Source organism: Malania oleifera, chromosome 7 (assembly GCF_029873635.1).
Source record: "Malania oleifera isolate guangnan ecotype guangnan chromosome 7, ASM2987363v1, whole genome shotgun sequence".
In the NCBI taxonomy this organism is placed as follows: domain Eukaryota; kingdom Viridiplantae; phylum Streptophyta; class Magnoliopsida; order Santalales; family Ximeniaceae; genus Malania; species Malania oleifera.
Window position 1 is genome coordinate 81951961 of NC_080423.1, and position 20548 is coordinate 81972508.

General features: G+C 35.1%; 1 protein-coding gene across 3 annotated transcripts in view; it reads right to left on the reverse strand.

Annotated features, from left to right (window-relative positions):
- Positions 1-4248: 4248 nt before the first annotated feature.
- LOC131160440 (ribonuclease II, chloroplastic/mitochondrial) overlaps positions 4249-20548 on the reverse strand; it is a 37039-nt gene continuing 20739 nt past the window's right edge. For 2 of the 3 annotated variants that reach the window (XM_058116120.1, XM_058116121.1), the window contains 8 exons: positions 18963-19025; positions 18731-18837; positions 18499-18648; positions 17676-17835; positions 11958-12353; positions 10367-10591; positions 9108-9300; positions 4249-5277 (listed from right to left, as the gene is read on the reverse strand). In XM_058116120.1, the coding sequence (XP_057972103.1) occupies positions 9181-9300; positions 10367-10591; positions 11958-12353; positions 17676-17835; positions 18499-18648; positions 18731-18837; positions 18963-19025 (1221 nt within the window). In that variant the 3' untranslated portion in view covers positions 4249-5277; positions 9108-9180. Of the gene's footprint in view, positions 5278-9107; positions 9301-10366; positions 10592-11957; positions 12354-15102; positions 15545-17675; positions 17836-18498; positions 18649-18730; positions 18838-18962; positions 19026-20548 lie in introns of those variants that run through there. The other variant, XM_058116122.1, reaches the window with a different exon arrangement.

The window sequence follows — 20548 nt, forward strand, 5'->3', positions numbered from 1 at the left end:
CTACTATTCATGTTTCAAATTCGATACAGGAATACCTTTCAATCCAGAACATAAAGGAAAATAAGCATTTTATAGTCTTAGGAAATGGAAATCAAGTACCAGTGGTTGGTGTTGGAACCTTTCATTTGTTTTTAGAATCAGGTCATTGTTTAGACTTGTTTGATATTTTTTATGTTCCAACTATTTCTAGGAATTTATTTTCCATGTCAAGACTAGATAATGATAGTTATGATTTGTATTTTGAACATAAAGGTTTCCGTTTGTTGAAAAAAGGCTTATGTGTTGGTTCTGGTGTTTTATCTTAGGGGTTATATAAATTTAATCTTAATAAAAAAAATTCTGAAACACTCGCCCTGCATCATAATGTTGGAACTAAACTTAGTAGAGTTAATGAAAACTTCTCTTTCTTGTGGCATAAAAGGCTGGGTAATATATCCAGAGAGAGAATGGAAAGATTACTAAAATATGGGATTCTTACAAACCTTGATTTTATTGATTTCAATGTATGTGTTGATTGCATTAAAAGAAAGCAAATCAAACATACAAAGAAAGAGGCCACGAGGAGTGGAAATCTTCTAGAGATTGTTCATACTGATATATGTGGACCTTTTAACTCACCATATTTTAGTGGAGAAAATTATTTTATCCCCTTTATTGATGATTTTTCACGTTATGATTATATCTATTTGTTGCATGAAAAGTCTCAAGCAATAGATGCTTTGGAAACATATATTGCTGAAGTTGAGCGACAATTGGATAGAAAGGTGAAAATCATTCAATTTGATAGAGATGGTGAGTATTATGGTAGGTATGATGGAATTAGACAATGTCCAAGACCATTTGCTAAATTCTTAGAATAGCATGGTATTTGTGCATAATACACAATGTCTGGTACGCCTCAATAGAATGGTGTGGTTGAAAGGCATAATCGAACTCTTTTGGAAATGGTTTGGAGTATGTTAAGTAACTCCTCAGTACACACACATTTCATTGTGGATGGAGGCTCTTAAGACAACCGTTTATTTGCTTAACCAGGTTCCTAGTAAGGCAGTTAAAAAGACTTCTTTTGAATTGTGGACGGGAAGGAAACCAAGTTTAAGAGACTTTCCTATTTGGGGTTATTCAGCAGAAGCTAGGATCTATAATCCACATGAAAAGAAATTTGACTCTAGAACTGTAAACGGGTACTTTATTGGTTGCCCAAAGAATTTCAAAAGGTATAGGTTTTACTGTCCTAACCATAATACGAGAATTGTTGAAACTAGAATTGTCAGATTCCTTGAGAATGGTGAAAATAATGGGAGTGATATATCACATAATGTGATCATTGAAGAAGTCTGGGTGCCTATCTTGATGCCCAGAACTTCAATAGAAATTGTTGTGTCTCCAGTTATTGAACAGTATGACAACATTGAACAACAATCTAGTGATCAATCACTCCATTATGAGAATGTCACCAATGAACCAGTTACATAACAATCACAAGGAATAGCATTAAGGAGATCTCAAAGAGAAAGGAGATGAGCTATTTTAGATGATTATTTGATATATCTGCAAGAATCTGATTATGATTTAGGGACAAGTAAAGATCCGATTTCATTTTCACAGGCCATCGAAAGTAATGATTTTGAAAAGTAGATCAATGCCATAAATGATGAGTTGAAATCCATGGAACATAATAAAGTATGGGACATCATTGATTTTCCTGAAAGTTTTAAAACAGTTGGGTGTAAGTGGGTCTTTAAAACCAAACACGACTATAATGGCAATATTGAACGATATAAAGATAGACTAGTAGCAAAGGGTTTCACTCAAAAGGAAGGTGTTGATTACAAAGAGACGTTCTCTCCTGTATCTAAAAAGGACTCTCTTAGGATCATAATGGCTTTGGTGGCTCATTTGATTTAGAGTTACACCAAATGGATGTGAAAACTGCTTTTCTAAATGGGAATTTAGACGAAGAGGTGTATGTGGATCTTCGTGGAGGTTTAATGATTGAAGGAAAGGAGCATATGGTTTGTAAATTGAAGACGTCAATATATGGACTTAAACAAGTTTCCAAACAATGGTATTTTAAGTTCCATGATATCATCACGACCTTTGGATTTAAGGAAAATACTATTGATTGATATATATATATATATATATATATATATATATATATATATATATCTAAAGGTAAATGGGAGCAAGTTTATTTTTCTAATTCTATAAGTTGATGATATTTTGCTTGCCAGTAAAGATCTTGGTTTATTGAATGACACAAAGAGATTTTTTTTTTTTTTTTTTTTTAATAATGCAGAGACTCTAGCCATCATCCCACTACTTTGGACACTATGATGCGGCACCAAACCCGAGGGTGAAAGTTGTCCGCCCATTGATGCATTCCTGGTAATTCACCAGCGTAATGCCTCAAGGGGGAATCGAAGTTGTGACCTCGAGGTCACCAAAGTCACAAGTCGCCCTTACCACTTGAGTTGGTTGGATCACATCAATCATCAAACAATAATATGGCTTTCACATATTGATTCAATTATAAGAGGTTAGATAATTCTTTTAGAGAGAGAGAGTGTGTGTGTGTGTGTATACCTCTTCACGAGAGAAACAACATTTTGGCCCCAACCCAATTTTAAGGATAAATCTAACTCAAGTAAATGACTTAGCTTGTGCAGTGAAACTTGTACAGTCCAATTTAACATTTTATAAATAAACAAGTGTCCACACACCCAAGCATACAAAACATCAAATAGATAAACAACCAACACGAAAGACTGGCGAATAGTAATTATGAGAGGACTATTAATCAAGTTCATGATAATCATAATTTATTTTAACTCTACTCTCTAAAGTCCTTCGCTTGGTCAGTAGCTATTGCAACATGCAAATCCAGGAGTTCAATCTATGTTGAGGAGAAAAATGGATCTTTTCTTCAAATTTAATCAAATTTGCACTAAATTTTTTTTATCTTAACTGTAATTAGATTGTCTAATTACAATAATAACAATAACAACAACAACAATAACAAAATCAAGTCTCAAGTTTCACTAGATGGGATCGGCTACATGAATCTTTTTCCGTCAATTTATACGATTATGAACAATTTCTTTCAATAAATTCAGGGCTATTAAGTCTCAAGTTCCACTAGATGGGATCGGCTACATGACTTCTCTTACAAGGCAGTGCTAGTGGACTCCATGCATTATCAAATCGATTAATAGAATAATCATATTAATGTTAGATGTGATTATGTTTGGGATTAGGTGATTGGATTATTAATAAAGTTATTATAGAAGGAAACCCTACGGATATAACAACACGAGAAAGTCATTTTTCAATAACAAGTTCAAGTATATATTGCTTAAATTTGATAGTCATTGCAGATCATTGTGGCCTCTCCAAAAGTGAATTAAGAAATTTGTGATGAGTTCTCATGCCTCAAGAACACACTAATAATGGAAGGAGGTGCTTTCTCGAGGACTCTGCCTGGGACTCCATTTACTGGATGTTGAGAAATTAATTTGCACGTGCCTTACGCATGACAAAGACGTACAGACGTACGCTCCGATCCACCTCCCTCTGCCCTTCAAATGCAAACTCTTAATCATGTGGGTCTTGCGCGCAGGATTTATTTATTGAATGGAAATGAAATATGCCGGACGTAGGTTCTCAATTGTCTCAGTATAATATGAACTGAAAGCCTACAAGTTTGACCTTAAATGTATGTACTTTGTACTATAAGATATATATACATATATATGAATGAAACTTACTTGGATCCTCCCGGCTGCACACCCACGTCTCTACCAATAATAATACTATATTATTGTTTATCACTGATTGTTTAATTATTCTGACACACATTTTATGCTATGGATAAATAAATATGGACTGTAGATTGAATTTGGAACGAGCTTATACCTGCCCACTGTCTCTGGATTTGGAATGGAGAAGTCAACCTCATTCGCACCCCAAGCCCACCCACAAATTGAGAATTACGTATTCCCCTGTGATTGTAGTAAAATTTCTTTACCGAGGAGACTGAATAAAATATAGTATAAAGATATATTAAAATTTATTTAAATTTAAATTCAAAATTCCAAACGGCGGCATTACTAAAACCGTCCGTACACCTTCTTTTTTTTTTCTTTCTTTTAATTGGGGGGAGAACATTGAGTATCCAAGAAATTGAATTGTTATCTACACTTCAAACATCTTAAAAAATAAATAAACAGATAAACGCCTTTCTAGTGGGCTCAGGAAGTCATCACAAAATAGGATACTTCTTAAAATACCATAAAATTTTGACATCCCAATAACATGAAAGTTGACAAAAATATAAAATAAATAAAAAAGATAGATCGAACTGCTGAGACTGTCCCAAGATCAAGTGTTGTAAAATAAGGTAGCCAAGGCTTAAAACTCATTTGAAAATTTCTAAGCATATATTATGAGCCCCATAAACCCTCCATAGTCACAGAGTTGTGGCAATGTGAAATTCAAATCTCACTACTCTGGAAATCAGCTCACGATATGCATGAACTACAGTAACCTGTTCTACAACATATCCATTCAGCTGGAGAGAGTTGAAATTTCACAACCCACGCGACAATATTGCATCCCATGAAATGAAAACGATAATATGATATCACTGCAATAATTTTACACAGAGTGCTCAGGAACTGGCCCTCTCACCAGAGCCCCTACATTGTTTCCAACTGGATCCTAAGAATAATGCAAAGAATTAAAACTATAAATCATCAATCAATAGACTTCTTATCTCACTATTTCAGTCCATAGTATCACAAAATATGTCACACCCAGTCCGCAGGCTGGAAAGAGATAGTTGCAAAAGGAGCCTCTCCATTTGTAGTAGTAGCACTGTGTAGAACGTATAGACCTCTAGATCTCCCACAGGTTGTGGAATGAGTACTTATTATTGCATTTTTTTTTTTGTTTTACTATCTCCTCTCACTCCCGGAATATTTCACTAATCCAACCATTTTTTCACACTTGATCACGCATGATCAAGTAATCACACCATGCTTTTGTGATTTGCAGTCTACTTACACTATCTTTTAGTTCTAACCACCACAAACATGTCTATATTTTCAAACATTTCTATAGTTTCCTTCTTTCTTCATTATTAATCTGCTTTCATAGACTCATTTCATTTATCTGCATTCCACAGAGAAGCCCTTTTGATTTGCCCTATGCTCTGTAGCTTGGTTTCACTGCAGTTCCAAGAGCTCTCAACAATCAAGCCCAGGGGGTCAAAGCCTGAAATTACCCACAAGATATTTTCTGTCAGATAATAGAAGGGACATTTATAACATTGGCACTCATTTCAGTTTAAAAATGCAAAATATTCCCACCAAATTCAGTATCCTTTCCAGTCACCCACCTTATTAGTTCACTATTACTAAAATAACATTATGTAGGACAATATTATTTAACAAGATAATCTTTCGATCACAGAAAAAATAGACAAAAATGAGGCAGGTTGAACTCGATACTCAGTATGAATAGAGCAACACTTGTACCAGACATATACATGCTTGTCCGAGGCACCTTTTATAGGACAAACCCACGAGGCCAATGGACCAAAGTGGTTAATACATCACCAAAGTTGGGCCCAAGACCGTTACACCAAGCCTTGCACATTTGTATTTAAAAATAAGTAAAACAATTTTAAAATATAATCATGCACACTATGAAAATATTAGAGACCATATTTTATATACTTATTCTACTCTTGCAAGGCTGGTTCAGCGTGGGCTTTATACATATCATTGTCCTCTACCTATACCTACCCTTTTTAAAACCAGATCAGTTGCTAATGGAGTAAAGCAATTCAATAAAAATTTTGAGACCAAAGTATTTCACCTATAAATACATGATTTTTTTAATTAATTATCAAGTATGAATAAACTTTATCAAAGAAAAGAAAAAACTGTTACTCAAACCATTATTCTAGAATTCTAGAACACAAATTTTGAAACAAATTAAAGTCACTCTCAATGAAAATATATACACAAATATATGTATCTGCCCCACATACATACATACCTACTGTGAATAGTGATTCATTCAAAGGTCTTATAGATTTTTCATTATTATCAATAATGCAATCATGAAACCTAATAAAATTTTTAACCTCAACTGTTGTAAACAAAAATATTAAAAACCTCATGGAAAATGTACAAGATAAATCAATAATAAAACTTATTCTTGACCCTTGAACTAAAAATTTAAACTAAAGTTCCAGAATAGAATTGTATTATTGGATTTTCGAAGCTTTTGAAGATCCACTACCCCAAAAGAGCAAGCTGCTTTCTGGTTAAACATCAAGATGCGCCAAATGGCAAAAACTAAACTTCAATCACTTGGAGTAGACTTCTATCAAAAAATTACATAGGGTACACCACATGAATTTCCATTTCACCATTTCCTTAAGTCCTCAAAATCCCACTCCAAGTTCTATCAACAGTACAACACAATTACAGATATACAATGCCTTTGAACCACTGATTTAAAAACCTTCAATCATAAAGCTATGGATCATTCTATCATCATTAAAATATTTCCATGCTTCATATATTAAAATAATGTCACCAATAAGTTACAAAGAGCATAAAGGAAGAAGTCTATAATGATCTTAGATATATGTTGATTTGTATTTGAAAAAATAATCAGATACATGGGTATAACTAAATTACAAAATTCATGAAAATGGATCTACCAGAAGCAAAATACATGAGATATTGAATGGTACATTGGTATTTTCTAGTAGTAATACTTGTGGAAACACCCTTACGCACTTACACTGTTCACTCTAAAAGAAGAAGAAGAAGAAACAGAAGAGAACAAAAAATTGACCACATAAAAAGGCTGGCCTCAAACAATGAAGAACCCAAATTACTGACTATAACCTCTGAACATTGAAGTATCAACACTATCAACTACTCCTAAATGTTCAACAAAATTGTCAAAGGCCTGTTTAATTATGAAAAAACATTTTCAATTTTCTATTTTTAGTTTTCCATAGAACTGTAAACAGATTCCAGCTTATTTTTTAGTTTTCCAAAATTCATATTAAAAAATTAGAAAATAGAGAGTTTGTTTAGTTCTGCAAAACAATTTTTCATTTCTTATTTCTAGATTTCAAAATAATTACAAAAAAAAGATACCTTGTTTCCACTTGTCCAAAAATTATATTAGTGTTTGGATAATTGATTTTGGGGCTTGGATTTAAATTTGTAGATTTGGAAGAAAATAAAATTTTATAGCATATTTTGTCATAACCCATGCAGATGGAAATATAATCCGAATTCCATGCTCTCAAACATAGAATAAGAAATCAGAAATCTAGAACATAATATGTTTTCCAACTTCTCTATATAAATTTAGAAAATTGGAAAACAAGGCAGTATTTTTGCAATCATTGAGAAATTAGAAAAGGAAAATTAAATTATTTCCATAAGCAAAATAGTGCACATTTTTTTTTACTGGTTTTCTTTTTTAATACAAGATTTATAAAACTGAAAATTTAGATAATTTTTTTAATTATTTGAAAAATTAAAAATCAAAAAAGAAATCTGTTTTCCACCACTAAATGGGCTCGAGATTCCCATCAAAATTTACACTCTTCACCACTCCTTGAAATCAAAACAGCAAATCAATTTCCGCCTCACAAAAATCTCAATTGAAATTTCCATGAATCACCTTCAACAAAATCTCGGCTTCAACGAATAATAAATAAATCTCAAATTTTCAAGACCATTCAAATCGACTTTTCTATCAAAATAAAAATTATAATCTATTACCAAAATTAAAGATTTACAAGGATGATTGGAATGTCAGCTTTAATACAGTTAAAAAGAAATTGAATACAGATACCACGGCATTTTATTTGATCTTCATATCTAAATTAGTTGTATTTGGATGAGAACTAATATCTGACCTGTGAATTTCATTCATTAATTGAAGATGTTTAATATTTATTCTTTTTAAAGTTATTGCAACTTATACACCACACACTTGCTATTGAAGCCATGAAATTTTAGTCGAAGCCAATATTTAAAACCTTCAGGACAAGTATATAATGCCCTCAAATTATTTCCTGGCCTTCACATTTTCAATTTATAGAAAATTCTGATCGACTTGTAATCTTGTTACACATTGGAACTCTGGTCATTACATCAAAATATGCTAATTTCCAGCCAATGTGTAGGCTTGTTATGCATTGACTCCATATTAAAGCATTGTCCCTCATGACAAATTTAACTGCCTTCTTTGTAGTGGAAAACTATTTTCAGATTCCATTTTATTTTTTAAAAAAAATATTAAAATGAAAGTTTGGTTTTTAGTTTTCCAAGACTAGTATTGAGAAATTCTAAAATAAAGGATTGGTTGAGTTGCAGAAAACACTTTTCATTTTTTATTTATAGATTTTCAATATATTACAAAATCACACCTTGTTTTCCAATTTTTCAAAAATTATACAAGAAAATATAAATCTAAAAAACAATAAAGAGTCCTCCAACTTCCCTATACAAATTTAGAAAAATGGAAAACATGGTGACGTTTTATAATTATTTGAAAAATTCAAAATAAAAAATAAAATTATTTTCCATAACTAAATAGTGCCAAACTTTTTATTGTCCTGTAGTGTTTTATATAAATGTCACAAAATTGGAAAATAAGCAGAAATTTCATAATTTTTGAAAAACTAAAAATGGAAAATGAAAATTATTTTCTACATTTAAACAGAGCCTAAACTTCTCAAGAGTTTGCCGATCATATGATGTAATTGCTCTGAGGGAAACTCCTAGACAAATTGCTAATAATTTTTCCTAATAAAATCTCATCTCACTATTAATTTCAGAAAAAAAAAAAGGTTTGTCGAAGAAGTTCCACAGAGCAATTACATCAAATCTGGGACACATTCTTAAGAAGTTCAAAAAGTTGCAAAAGAGATAATGCATTAATGATTTAATCATTCTTTCATGGTCTAGTGGCGCATTGACAGTAAACAATTAGATTTTTGACAACAGCCAAGAAGATTAATTCAAGTTAATTGAGTTGGAAGTGGAACATTTTTTCCTTACCCATTTAATAGATCACGGCAGCACTGAGGAAGAGGGCTATGATAAGTTCCTGTAGGAAGCATCTTGCTATACCTTAAACAACCTCCTTGAGAGAGAGAACATCATCACGTGGATGAGCTTCTTCTACCTGAACTTTTACTTCGGCCCCAATTTGTATTCCCAAAGACATCCAGGCAGAAGCTTGAAGCCCAACCTACAGAATTTGAAGTTCATTAGTCATTTCAATTGTTGTAATATAAAACACCAACTATTCATTTTAAAAATAATGAATTTTCAAGATAAAAAAATTTTAAATGACACATTAAAAAGAAAAGAGCTTTAGAAACATGCAACGTAAATGGTCCTACACATGGACTATCAGGAGAGAACATTCAGGCACTAAGGCAACTAATGCAGTAAGAGTAAGAGACGAGTTCCTCACTTTTTAGAGGGTTGCTGGCTTTTCTTGGCTTCTGTACTGAGCATAAAAACTAAGCCTTAACCCCCAAGTTCTCAGGTCAGCCTAGTATGCAACCAAAAAGTTTATGCTAGCAGTCAACCTATGGGATCCCTTTCTCGTTTTCTACAGGCTTGGCACCAGTTGTGTGAAAGACAACACCAGAGTTCCTTGCTCATTTAACAATTGAAATTGGTCTGTAGTTTAGGGCTTGTTCAGTAGTGAAAAACAGTTTTCATTTTCCATTTTCAGCATTTCAAAGAATTACAAAAATGCCACCTCATTTTCTAGTTTTCTCAACATTTGTACAGAAAACTTGAAAACCATCTTTTTATGATTTCCAGGTTCTCTATATAAATGTTCGAAAACTAAAAAAAAATGGAACAATTTTATAATTCTTTGGAAAACTGAAAATTGAGAATGAAACTGTTTTAAGCAACAGAAACAAGCCCTTAGCTCTGATTAACTTTCTGGGTTACTGTTTAACTGGAGACCAGAATTAAGTAGGGAGATGTTTTATCCTAGCAGCGGAACAGAATACACGATAAAGCTATTCATTAGACAATTAGCACACCATGCCATCACCAAATCCCTTGTCCACTTGCCAAACCAGCCAGCTAACCTCTCCAGCATACATTACAAAAGAGTTTTTAAACATTATTCTTCCGCCTCCATGCTCAACCTAGCATTCTACAAAACGATGAAATGTGAGGAACCAGTTTCTGCAAAAGGCTAATATATATGCTTGGGTTGGAACATATCCAGTTTGTTATGTGATCCAATATGTTATGTGCAGCAGCTAAGTTCCCTCCTAAATGCTTACCTCCATTAACAACAATGATGCAATCCGATCTTTGATGAATCCAAGGACCAATGCATGAAACTTTTTCTCTTTTGGTTGCCTTCTTAGGAATTCTAATGTCCAATACCGAAGACTGCTGCTGCAGAGTCGCTTTGCTATTCTAGCATGCATGGTTAATATCGATGATATCCCTTCCAGCTGACCAGCTGAGAAAGGAGGAGATTCACCTCTAAGAAATGCCTTCACCTACATATGCACAAATGCATTTTAAATGTTAAAATTTTTTACAAAAGAACAATAATAGGTCAAACAGCACATATTCTCCATCAGCAGCTCATAAGATAGTAATTAAGAAAAGAAAACATTGTTAGTTCAACCATTGCATAACATCAAATCCTCATCATTCCCTCATTTCTCTTTTAGCTAAGAAGACTCCTAGAACCCAGGATATCGCCAAGTCAGCCTGCATGCATTATGATCTTAAATAGCAGCAGCAAACATTACTTACACTCCCCAAACCCCAATGGCATGGGAGCCTAGCGCACTGGCCACTAGGTGTTTCATTATACTTTTTCTCATTTTCTCTCGTTTTTTCCTTCCGTAAATCCACAAGTGAAGAGGGGAGGAGAAGATTATAACAAGGATGATAATGACAATTATTTATTTTTGTAATACCTATAAAAATGCATTAATTAAAAATTATACATAAACAATATTTTGTTAAAAAAAATATTATCTGATAATATTAGTAATTTTGATATTTCTTTTCTATAATATTCAACTTCAACCTTCTATTTTTCTAGTTTGTGTCTTGTCCAAGTTAATTTATATTTTAATGCTAAATTTCATGACTATAATGTTATATTTAAAGCTAATTTATTGGTCTAAATTTATTAGATTTTTATTACATTAAATAGCAAAAAAATAGAACTGGCTAATTTATTGTACATTTATTTGCATCATAGATTAACAGAATATATCATATTACAAGCTAATGTATTTTGTTTCATTAATTTAATTATTACAAATAGAAACTGAAAAAATACAAAGATAACTTCTTCTTTTTTCAATTTCATTTTAAAACCAATGTAAAATTTATTAACCTTACTAAAAGGCATCAGTAAGCTGAACTAGAGCATCCAAATTATATTAAAAATTTTTTAAAGAAAGATTGAAGTCTTAAAACTTGAAAATATAACAATATAGATAAGGTTGTGCATGCTTGCTTGAACAAAAATTCATGATCGTTACAACAACGTCGCATTATGTAACCCAGTCCTACACCTCTTACCATTATATGCTACCTCCTGCAGTTATTTGGAACTCTGTGTGCATTAACCATACATGGTTCATGTCTAATTGCAAGAGGCAGACATGTTAAGCGCACAAATTCAAACTGCTGCAACAGGATCTCAAATTTCAACAATCATGAGAAATAATCAAACACAAAAAGGAGGCACTAATACCCATGGAAGAAACAGACAGACAAAAGCACAACATAAGACTTCCCAGATATGATCTTCCAGATCATAAAATTCTAAAAGAACATTCAAAGGAATTTTCACTTGTCTATTTATAGACATCGCATCATTCATGACTGTAAAAATCTGACCTGGTAATGAGCAAGAAGGTCTGTATATCTACGAATGGGAGACGTAAACTGCACATAGCCAGGAAGTCCTAAGATCCCATGGCGTATAGGCTTCCTGAAATCCATTTCAGCTGCACGCATTACTTTAACCAAAGCAGAGCTCCTAACAGGCCCTTCTGGAAGATGGGCAAATGCAGACACATCAATATTCGACTGGGGCTGTCCTCTGTAGGGTAATGGAATGTTGTTGGAAGAACCATATGTGGCTATAACCTCCCCACAGAGTATCATCATCTCAGAGACAAGCCGCATTGCAGGGTCTGCCTGGTTTTCAACATAAAGATTGATCAATGGAGAAGGATCATCTGGATTAGCTACTTTGATGCGTGTATCTATGGTAGCTGTGTCAATTGCACCCTGAGGAATGCAGAAATGTTAAACGATATAAAGACATGAAGAGAGACTAATGGAAAAATCAGATACCACAAGAAAGTTATCAGAATTAGGTTAACATTAGAAGAAAAAAAAAATCACTCTTTAACAGGACAGAAGCTAAAATAAAGTCATTAAAAGACGTTCACTTAACTTCAGTACACAAATGTAAGTAGAAGAAGGAAATTTTAAAAAAAAAAAAAAAATTCTAAAGAATTATATTACAATATGTGGTAGACATGTTCATGGTTTTTCATTTTTCTTTCCCTCTGGGACACCAGAGCAACTTATGTTCCAAACAGTGTTTTGGTTGAAATAAGAAGAATATCGAGACAACGTTTAAGAATTTCAGAAAATACATCCAAATTTTGATTTAAATTATGGATTTGCACCAACTCCAAAAAGGAAAAAGAAAATGTGATCTAGCAAAACAATGTCAAATCTTGTTATCTTTAGCCTTTTTTCCCTCTCGCTATAGAAAGAACATAGTACCACCAGCAAACTGAAGACAAGCACCCCCTCCCTCTTTACTTTCAAACCATTCACAACCCCTTTCTCCACTGCCCTATCAACCGGTCTACTGAAAACATCGACCACTAGCACAAACAAAAAAGGGGAGAGCAAATCACCTTGTCTATAACACCCCTCAAAGTTCTTAAACCAAGATTTTGGTTCCTATTCACCATAACAGAAGAAAACATTGGACATGCATCCTCCCATCCACAAAGTCACCTCTCCCCAGAACCTTTTCTAATAAAATACTTCATCCAAGAGATTCCAACTGAATATATTGTAAGCTTTTTCCAAATTCAATTTAAAAACAATCCCCTTCTCCTTTCTTCTCTGGATGTCCTCCACTACCTCATTAGCAACCAAATAGCTTCCACATTCTGCCTACTCCCCACAAATGTACTTTGAGCCCAGAAATCTGCTAGTTCATTCATAGGTTCGTCTAGAACCGACACCAAGTAAAAAGTCCTATCAAAATCAGCCATCCTACCCCCCTCCCCTGAAAAACTTACCCACAAAAAAAGAATCTACAAGGTTATAATTCTTAACCTACTTGCCCCAACGCCCCCCATGCTACTTAGTTTTTAATAAAACTCGTTCTCCTAACATTACTACTGCTGTGAAAGAACCCATTACCCACAATCCCCTTCTTTCACCCACTTTAACCTAGATTCTTGCCTCCAAGTAATCTCCTCCCTTAAAATAATCTTATCAAACTCACCAAAAGCTGCCTACCAACCAAACACTCAATTCCAACCTATCCAATCTTCCAATTCCTGCAAATTCACCCTCATTTTAACCCTTATTTCTCTGAAAAATGTCAAGTGCTGAATCAGAATATGGAGATATGGCTCACACTGCTTGGGAACTTGTGTGATTGAAGAACATGTTGGAAGAATTGAGTATTTCTCATTCTCAGTCTGTGAAGTTGATGTGTGACAATCAAGCTGCTCTTCATATTGCCTCCAACCCAGTCTTTCATGAGCGAACGAAGCATATTGAAGTTGATTGCCACTTTGTTCATGAGAAACTTGTGCAGAAGCTCGTTACTACTGCTTATGTGAAATCAGATATGCAGCTTGCTGATTTTTTTACCAAAGCATTGGAGGGTGCTCGTGTTAAATTCATTCGTAATAAGCTAGGAACATATGACATTTATGCTCCAACTTGAGGGGGAGTGTTAGAGGTTACTTATGTCTTTTAGTATTATTATTATTATTTTTGTTAGTATATTAATTAGTGAGAGTTAGTAAGGGTATTTTGTCATTAGAATGTATTTAACTTTGTATAATAAATAGTGGGAGAGACCTATCTTCAAGTTAGGTCATTCATTTTAATCGAACATTAACAAGAAGAAAAAAAGATATGCTGGATTTAAAAATATAAAATAAAAATTTATTACAAAAATGGAAAATATTAGATGACAAAGAAATGGATGATTAGATCATCACATTATGAAGAAAAGCATTATTATGTGCAAATTCTAGCTAGATGATTTTGATTGGTTTTTTCAGTTGACAATCTACTATTTATCTCATGGTTTTGTATACTAGTAATTGGTATTGGTGGACTCATGTTGTAGGGCAAGTTTGTTTTAGTTGAAATGTAGAGAAAGTGAAATATTTGACATGACAATGATATGGATAATTGAAACATGTACTAAACACGTAATAGGCACTATGACATCTAAACTATGTCTACTCATAAGCACTCAGTGCTGGGTGTAGTAAGGTGTAGACTCAAAAAAGGTAACATCAGCAAGAAACAAAGAAGTGATGCAGCACAAGACTATAACAACGATATCCCTTTTGAGTACATAAGTAGCCGAGAAAGACACACTTTATAACACAAGGATCCAACTTATCCACCCTAGGATTTAGTTGATGAACAAAGGACATACACCTAAATATACAAGGGAGAAAAAATAAAGGGGAATTAGGAAAGAGAATGGAGTAGGAAATTTTACCACTAAGGACAGAGGATGGCATTCTGTTAATCTAGATAACAAGCAATAAGTAAAGGTCACTCCAAAACACTTTAGGTACATGTATTTGATAAAATAAGGTGCGAGTGATTTCAAGATGTCTATTTTTTCTCTCTGCAACCTCATCTGTTGAGGAGCATGGGCACAAGATGATTGATGACCAATACCAAACTAAGTCATAGAAGTAGTGAATTGTGCACTGAAATACTCTTTAGCATTATCACTTCGAAGTATTCAAACTAGCAAACCAAAGTGAGTCTTTATTTCATAACAAACGGCACAAAATACATGAAATAACTTAGAACGATCTTTTATTAAATATAACCAAGTCATTCTTGAAAAATCATCCACAAAGTACCGGAAACCCAACTTGGACACAACCCTACTAGGACCCCAAACATCATAATGAAATAGAACGGCATGCATCCCGTTTATTGACTCGAAAAACGAAAGGAACATGATGGTGCTTTCCCAATTGATAAGACTCACAATCAAAACTAGACATAAAACTCAAACTAGGAACGGGACATTTTAACTTTTCCAATGAAGGATGACCATGGCAGCAATGAATTTGGAAAGGTGTGGCAGCAGCAGTGCAGGCAGTAAAAGGAGATAGCAGCTCAAAGTGATAGGGTCCACCAGCTTCACACCCTCCACCAAATGTCTTCCTCGTCTTCAAATCCTGAATAACCACAGAGTCAGGGAATAACGTCACTGAACAATTCATGAATTCAGTAATTTTTCTAACGAACATAAGATTGAAAGGAAATTTGGGAATATAAAACAGAAGGAAGAGAAATAAAAGAAGTGGGATTTACAGTCCCCAAATCCCTTAACTGCAGTGGTGGATCCATCAGCAAGAGTAACACATTGTAAATTTGCAAGATAGTGAAGAGTCGAGAAGAAGCTAGGTATACCTATGATATAATCATTAGCAGCAGAGTCTATGACCCAAGGACTAGGACGAGAAGTACTGGATGATAGGCATACTGTGGGATTACCTATTTGGGAAAGAGATGTAATGGGAAGAGAAACTTGTTGTGACGGTTGATACTATTGGAACTTGGAATACTCTTACTCTAATATGGATACAGTACGTTACCCCCCACTCCCATTCCAAAAGGTGAGAAGTCGGTGGTGGCTGCATTGGCTTCCCCCAAAGGTGTGGAGTCAGTAGTAGCTGCATCGGCAACATGTGAATATCTACCCTGAAGATCCCAACACTGCTCAATAGTATGATTACTCCATCCACAATAAGTGCACTTGCGAGGAGTACCTCAACCTCGTCCATCTCTACCACTATGACCACTCAAACCTACTCAATTAACTTTTGCAATTGTTTGGTAGAGAACTAGAATCAACCTATGCAGCAAAGGTCGTCCTCTGAGAGCCAAATGCAATAATATGAGAATGCGTGCTAAAAGAAGCACGAAGGACACGAGAATGAACATCGGAAAATGATGGCAGCTCGGCACTACTTAAGTATCTAGGACCAGACTACCTCAAACTCAGGTCTCAAGCTTGCTAGAACACAAAGAACTATCATCTGCTCCCTCTGCTTCTGCATCTCACGAACGTCGGCAGTTATAAGTTGCACAATGTTAAGGTCCTCATGAATAAGCTTTATCTTTACAAAATAATCTGCAACACTCCTATCTACTTGTTGTAACTGAAAGTAATCCTGAGATAAATCATACATACATGTAATATTACTAGAGTATATAAGTTTGACAAAATCCCAAATCTCCTTGCACGTATCTAGATGCATACACATCGGTGCAATCTGTGGTTCCATCGAATTCCATAAGAGGGAAACAATCAATGCATCTTCTTGAACCCACATATATTTTCTCTTCTCATCAGAAGGATCAGATTGGAGCAAGTGATCAGATTTCCTAATCCTGCTAAAGAAACCCAAACACCTTCAGACCATTCAACATAATTCCTTCCATCCAACTTTTGAGTCATTATTTGTGGCAGCGATGTAGGAAACAAACTTTTAGGATTCATAGATTCCATCCCAACACTCACAAATCAGCAACCACGCCAATGTCAAGCCAGAAGAACAGTCAAAACTAATCAGGACATGCACAAACTATGTGAAGCACCAACACAACCACAAACGACGTGAACGACTCACCAACAGATATAGCACTGCCACAGCCTCACAACTGAACATACAAACGCTGCCACTGCTCCAAAAAACTCACAAAGAAGCCTTCACAAACCCTAAACAGAGATTAACAAAATACCACAAGTGCATTGTCAAAAAAGGTTGAATTTTTTTAGCAAAAAAACAGGCCTCACAGCTTATCTAGGAAGGACAACCGCAAGAATGGTATTTTATAACAACAGCTGAGGAGAATAGGGTTAGGTTGGATCACGCTCTGATACCATGTTAATATTTTATGAAAATGAAAGACCTAACTTGAAGATAGGTCTCTCCCTCTATTTATAATACAAATTAAATACATTCCAATGACAATAATACCTTTACTAACTCTCACTAATTAACATACTAACACACTTTAATAATAATAATAATACTAAAAGACAAAAATAACCTCTAACACTTATATAACTACATCTTAGTCAAAACTAAGTTGTGACCAAATAGCACGTATTATCAATGTCCAATTCCAATACTTCAAACCATGAGAAAGAACATCAATGTAAGGTACCAATCACTGATTAAGGTTCTTCATTAAGATTCAAAGAAGATAAAGGATAGTGAACAATAACTTTTAGAACTTGACCCAAAAGAACATCTGAACATGCAAGTTTTGATATGATTTGATCAAGTTAAACCTAACCTGTCGGCAACGCCATTTCAATCTGAGCGCTGCAGCCTTGGACAGAATTTTCAGTTCAACCTCCTCTTCCAAGTTCAAATGAAGAAGCTCGGATGCACTTTCATATGTCAGCATATAGGTTGGTCTAATTAATGAGTTATCTATCATGTATTCTGCAATGCTACAGAACCCAAATAGTGACATAAGATTATATTTTCACACAAACACCCCAAACCAGCACATGCACACCCAAACAACATACACAAATATAGACATGCATGTTTCAATCCGGAGGGGAAAACAGCAGTACTCGTGTAAACCATAGTTAATCACTAAAGAGAAAAGCAATTCCTTATATATTGGAAATACTGTAATAAACCGGAGTCTGCACACTGTGGCACCAGGAAAATTAGCTAGTATGCTACAATGCAATTTAAAATAATTAGATAAGCTCTTTACATGATCATAGCCAATTCTTGATAACCTTTTATGGTTCCATATCTGTCAAAAAATCTAATGAACTCTCACAAGAACTTAACCAGTTCATCGTGTACTACAAGGCATCCAAACACAAGTCGGTCATGGAGTATGGAGATTACTATAAACACCAATTAGAAAATAATGCAACCCTTTAAGTGTCTAAACAAGTGTTATTTTAGTAAAAAAGACACTCAAATGCCCAATTGGACCATAGTAGACCTGAATATTTATATATATAATTTGACAGCCCAGAAATCCTAATATGTTGTCTACAACCCTAAAATTCAATGAATGAAACCAAACAGCATTTGCATGCCTTGAACTTGAGTCTCGACAGAAAAACACTAACGTGCTTTCACTTTACCAGCCATCTGGATGCAGCACAACAGATACTGTAACAGCATTGCAAAGTTTTCCTTGCTTCAAGCTCATTCCCTCCATTGCAAGTTTCTCGGGAAACATAGGATAAGTAGCAGTGGGCAAGAAAATTGAAGTTCCTCTTCTCATTGCCTCCCTACAGCAAATTAACTATTTCAAAAGAATCTGGCATAACATAATTTCTGTACATGTATGTCCAATGGAATCTCAGAAAACACCTGTCTATCATGCTCCCAGGCTGGACTAAGCTAGTTGGATCTGCAACATGTATCCAAACTTTAATTCGGCCATCTTGCAATTGTGCTGCACTCAGGGCATCATCAAGCTGCACAATTTTTTATTGTAGCAAATTAAGCAACACCCTTTCCAAAAATATGGACCAATCAAAGTCATTAAATGATTTTAGCCAGCATATTCACCAACATTTCAACAAAGTAACAAGCATCTTACCTCATCAGCTTCATCAACATCAATGGCATACACCTTCAAGTGAGTAAGATCCTTTCTGTCAATCTATGGAACAAGCAGCACAAAATAAGCAAATGGCTATATGAGCTTTATCTGTAGTACATATATACATACTTGCATTTATGCATATTATACACATGCATCCACACACAAATATAAAATGCCACACCCAGTTAGAGTCGGGGGAGGGCATGATATGCACAGCCTTACATCCACATTTGGAGAGACTATTTCCAAGACTTGAACCTATGATGTTCAGGTTTGACTGCAACACTGCTGCCATTGGGTCAAGGCCGCCACCAGATAGATCAAGGCCCGCCATCATATATATATATATAGAGAGAGAGAGAGAGTACGTGTGGAGGGCTGCTGGCTTATATCCGTCCACCCCCCTGTGCACCAAGTGGACCAGGGGAAACACATCTCTCCAAATTAGCAACGTATAAAATGTCGAGCTTTTCCCACGTTGCTCCAAATTCACAGGCCTTACTCATCACCAAACACATAATACAAATACCCAACTGATAGCCTTGTAAGGCCTCCTCACCTGTAAGAGCCACAGTCCACATAAAATCACTTATCTTAAGAGGAACCTTGGCCTCCCAAATAAAGTGGTTCAAGAAGAAGAGATCATATTTTCAACATATGAGAAAGAAGAGTATGTGGAAGAAAACCAGAAGAATCCTTACAACACTCCCCATTCAAGGAACAGAGGATTCCAGTAGTCTCAGTCAATTTCTCTTCTCTATAGTTAAAACATCGTTTCTTGGGTTACTGTTACGCAGATTGAGGTCTCTCAAGCAGAGAACTATTTTCTCACAAACAGACCTGAAATTGAAAGCCTAGGGATGTGACAATGGGCCTACAGGACTGGGTGTTGCTACAGGTTGACGGTTACGGTACTAGAACAACAACAAGAGAAAGGGATTGGGATAATCAGATGGCTTGAAGCGACAGCAGAGGAGTTGGATATGAGAGATTTGATGGTGGCTCTCCATGAGTCTTCATTCTCACAAGAAGGAATTCTTGAAATTCTTGCGATGGAGAACTTATTCTAGTGGTGAACCTTCTTTTCTGGCAAGAACTTTGAAGCATCAGCAGCAGCAGCACTCTTACTTTTTTCCCCCTCTTTTTCTTAGTTGCTGGAACTTTATTTGGGTTTCAGACAGACTGGCAGCAAGCTGCCTTGTCACAGCAACAAAACTTTTTTTCTGGTGGCTTGAACTCTGGATTAAAGGGGATTTTGCTTCAGATGGGAGACCGGAGATGTGGTTGGGCAGCTATGAAGCAGAATGTAGATGACGCCATATAATCCTCCCCCCTATCCCCCAACCCCACCCCTGAAGTAACTTCAAGAGGCTAAGGCACTCCTCTATCCCAGCTACAGAACTCCATACTTTTGCCTGCAAGACATCTTGTCTCCACAATGCAAGCCAGCCTCCCGTTTTGCTGCACCCTCCTCCCCATCCCCTTCAAAAGCCAACCTCCCTCCTTCTTTGTCTGATCTACTAATTTCCGTCACAAGCTCCAGCTTCTTGAAAAAATGCCTCCTAGGCTCCTAGATCTTC